The following is a 4648-nucleotide window of genomic DNA, read 5'->3' on the forward strand; positions in this document are numbered from 1 at the left end:
CCTTATCATCATTTTTATAATGAGATAACAATAAAAAATGATTATTTATTTTTTTATAATATTTTTTTAATAAAGGTTTAAATAGTTTATCTTAAAACTAAGTTTTTTTTCAACAACTTTTTTTGGCTAATGAAATTTCAAAAAAATAATTAAAATGAAAAATTATTTTGAGAAGCTCTTCATAAAAATTATTTTCAAAAGATGTATTTAAAAAATTAAATGTAATTTTTATTATGTTAAAATCTCTAATAATAAATATCTAAGTTATTAATGTCAAAAATATTTTTTTAATTGACAATAACTGAATCTAAAAAACTTTTACTATTTGTAAGTAAATTTTCATAAAAACTATTTTTAAAATTATAAAATAAAATATATTTTTTTTTTAAATTTTTAAACAAACAGACTCATATATCATCAATGGTTAAGATAAAATGCAAGAAGTCGGGAGACTTTTATTGATTATATAATCTAAGGTTAAGTTGTCTCACGATTATATATTTATAGTTATATGGTCAAAATTTAGTTCTTTCACCCTATCATTTTAATTAATTAACTTCAGCTTTAAAATAAATTTAAATATGTTTGTGACAACAATTTAGTATCTAAACCCTTTTTAAAAAGTTACTCCATTTTTTGGGATAAATTATATATTTGCAAAAAAATAAAGTGTCTCAAAATATGTATAATTTTTAATTTTCAGTATAATATTAATTAACTTTTTTTCAATTATACACGCTAATTAATATTATGGACATCACTTTTAAATTAATTTTGTTCTCTTTATATTTATAGTAATAATAAGTACAACAATACTTTACAAGGTTAATGTAATAAATTTAAAATTATTTCATTTATAATTTCCTTTAATATGTGTAAAATAATTAAGCAAATATTTTATTGTACGACAAAAAAAGCAATATTTTTTATGATAACTTTTTTACCAATAATTTTCTAAATATGTCCCTCTCTACAAGTAAAATAAATAAGCTATTGATCCTCCTTTGCACATCATATTTTGTGCTTGAGTGTATTTATTATTTATTTTAAAATTAATAATTTAATAGCTAAACTTTTTTTTTTATATATAAATAAGTTATTGACTAAACTCATACATTTTAAATTAGAGAGGTAGAAAATCTTATATTCAATCTCATACATTTATATATCAATATTTATACAATTAAAAATTGAACTATATTTATAGAATTGAGTGTGTTTATTTTAATATACTCCTTTTTGCCTTTGAAAAAAAGAATAATATTAGATCCTTTGTATCAGACACGTTCAAGTGTCAACCGTTAAAAAAGCCGGATTCGATCAACATTTTCAATCCACAGATTCTGTTGTTGTAAAGCAAATAGGATTTTCAATTAGCAAGACAACAACACAACCTTGAATATTGATAGGGACACAAGTACAAATAAAGGACAACGATCTAAGCTTTTCACCAAAATATAATAATATGAGAAAATAAAATAAAAAGATAAAAGAGATTGAAAAATAATAGACTCGATTCACTACAGTAACTTTATCGCACAGTTTTTAATTTGGATAATCGATTTCAAATCAAAAAGTTCTAACTACACAATCAGTAAAATTAATGAAATAATCTTAACATATGATTTCAAATCAAATGACTTAAACATGTAACAGGTGACACAATTAGGGTAAAAAAAATCTGAAAATTGAGTCAGCACCCATAACCAAAATTAAAATGATGACATATTTAACAACAACAACAACAACAACAAGAATAATAATAATAATAATAATAATAATAATAATAATAATAATAATAATAATAATAATAATAATAATAATAATAATAATAATAATAAATTTTCGTATTGATTGCAATACAAATAGGTAAAGTTAATAAACGAAACTGCACTAGCTAGAATCGAACCGCATGTTTGCACCGTGAAATTATTACCTCCATTGAGCCAAAGGGTTAGAGGCTTTTTGTGAGGGTTATGATGAGCCTCAACAAAATAGTAGAAGAGACTCTTCCCATTCTTTACATCAATATCAACATAGCCAGCATATTGACTGAATTTAACCTTGGGTTGGCCTGGCAACCTCTCAACTAGATCCTCACTTGGGTACCCTTCTACCCCAACATTACTTCCAAACACCACCACAATCAACACCCCAATAAACCAACACTTTCCCATTCTAACTTCTAACAACAAACGTACCCTCTTCCCTTTCCATATGAACTCATTTAAATAATACCACCACACATTAAAATAATAAATACTAATTTTCCATAAATTAATTATAAATTTATTGTATTATATTTATAGTATAAAATGACAGCGGAATCAATCAAATAATCAATAAGAACGAATTAAGAAAATATATTAAGCCAAAACCATTTTCCTTCAAAAAGCGAAACAGTTGTTTTTTTCTTAATAAAACATAATGAACATATTGATTATGATAAGCTATACTTGGTGAACATTTGATTGATAGGATAAAAAAGAGGCACGTGAATAATGAGTTCCTGCCAACAAAGGTAAATTTCCATCTCAAGATCTGAATTTTGCAGAGTATGTCACAAATGCACGAATGAACGGAATACAGTCCAAATAAATAAACAGCTCTGTTACGACTATTGTTAACTATAATTATATTTAATTGAATATGTTTTGTTGGGTTTTGGGCTCCCTTCCTATGTGGAGAAAGGCCTATGTGCAAGCCCACGTGTCTCACTTAACCAAGTGGAGAGAGGTCAGATTAGTGGGACATGAGGCAAAGAGAAAAGTGAGAGAGGAAGAGCAAAACCCATTTTCGCATAAAACAGAGCAGCTGCACTAGATTCGCGATTTCTCCTTCGTTCACCGTCGGATCAGGCTGAATTTGGACAGTGGGTTTGTGACTCATGGTATTTCAATCTGACCGGGTGGATCATTGATCAGAGGTCTGATGTAGGAGAAATTGAGCTCGGACAGTAGCAGTTTTTCCTGGTTTTTCTGCTGAACTTTGTTCTCAATTTCATGCTTGTTTTCTCATTGTTTTGGCTGATTGTTGTGCTGGTTGGTTACTGAGCACGAATTTGTGCCATATTTGAAACTCTCTTGTACTCATATTTGATCATAGTGGAGCTCTATTACTGGCTTGGTCCCGTGGTTGTTTACTTCTCACATTGAGAAGGTTTTTCCACGTTAAAAATTATTGTGTCCTTTGTGGTAGTGATTTTAGTTGTTGTGATTATTTGTTGTTGCTCCTCACAGATTCTTGCAAGTTTGGGAAATAGATTATCCGTTGCATATTGCTCTGTTAGAGTTGTTATTGTTATTTGTTGTTGAATTTCCCATCAGAGTGGCATCAGAGCTCTTTGGTTAAGGGGCTGTTTGACTTGTTTGAATGATGGAGGCAAATACAAATAGAATGATTTGTTTGAATGACACTAATTATCACTTATGGAAGGGAAAAATGAAGGATCTGTTATTTGTGAAGAATTTGCATCTTCCTGTGTTTGCTACTGAGAAGCCAGAATCCAAGACTGATGAGGATTGGAGCTTTGAACATCAGCAGGTCTGTGGTTTTATTCGGCAATATGTAGAAGACAATGTTTATAATCACATTGCTAATGAGGAACATGCAAGATCCTTGTGGAAGAAGATTGAATCTTTGTATGCTTCTAAATCAGGGAATAATAAGTTGTATTTGTTGAACTCCTTGATGAATTTGAGGTACAAGGAGGGGACTTCTATTTCAGATCATTTAAATGATTTTCAAGGGCTCCTAGATCAATTGTCAGGTATGGGTATCAAATTTGATGATGAAGTGTTGGGACTATGGCTACTGAATACTCTACCAGATTCTTGGGAAACTTTTCGGGTTTCAATTACAAACTCAGCTTCTGATGGTGTTGTCTCTTTGCAAAGTGTAAAGGGAAGTGTTCTTAATGAGGAGATGAGAAGGAAGGCACAAGGTACTTCATCTCATTCCGAGGTACTTGTCACTGAGAACAGGGGCCGAAGTCAAAGAAAGGAACCGAAAGGGAATAGACAGAATAACAGAAGTGCGAGTAGAGAGAACAACAGAAGTAAGTCCAAGTCCAGACACAAGAATGTGGAGTGCAATTATTGTCACAAAATGGGGCACATACAGAGGAACTATTTCATATGGAAAAGGGAGAGCAAAAACAATAACAGTAAGCAGAGAGATAAGAATCATGATGATGATGATGACCGTGTTACTACCGCTACTTGTGATGATCTGATTATTCTTTGTGACTATGACTCAGTCAATCTTGTATCAGATGAGAGCATGTGGATTATTGATAGTGGTGCTACACTGCATGTTACACCAAGGAAGGAGTTCTTCACATCTTACACTTCTGGTGACTTTGGAGTGTTGAAGATGGGTAATGATGGTGTGTCCAAGGTAGTTGGTATTGGTGATGTTTGTTTGCAGACCAACATGGGAGTGCAGTTGTTGCTTAGAGGAGTCAAACATGCTCCAGATGTTCGCTTTAATTTGATCTCTGTGCAGATGCTTGATGATGGTGGTTATGATAATCACTTTGGTTCAGGAAAATGGAAACTCACCAGAGGTAACTTAGTTGTGGCCAGAGGGGAGAAAATTAATAAACTGTATTGGACTAAAGCATTGGTTGCTAAAGACAGTGTGAATG

At 30.9% G+C, this 4648-nt stretch overlaps 1 protein-coding gene across 1 annotated transcript in view; it reads right to left on the bottom strand.

Annotated features, from left to right (window-relative positions):
- The window catches only part of LOC101489529 (serine carboxypeptidase-like 42), a 4685-nt gene extending 2483 nt beyond the window's left edge, over positions 1–2202 (bottom strand). Inside the window, exon 1 of the mRNA XM_004502524.4 lies at positions 1937–2202. Coding sequence (XP_004502581.1) covers positions 1937–2177 — 241 coding nt within the window. The 5' untranslated portion in view covers positions 2178–2202. The remainder of the gene's footprint in view (positions 1–1936) is intronic.
- Positions 2203–4648: the final 2446 nt, after the last annotated feature.

This window comes from Cicer arietinum, chromosome 5, assembly GCF_000331145.2.
Source record: "Cicer arietinum cultivar CDC Frontier isolate Library 1 chromosome 5, Cicar.CDCFrontier_v2.0, whole genome shotgun sequence".
Taxonomy (NCBI): Eukaryota; Viridiplantae; Streptophyta; class Magnoliopsida; order Fabales; family Fabaceae; genus Cicer; species Cicer arietinum.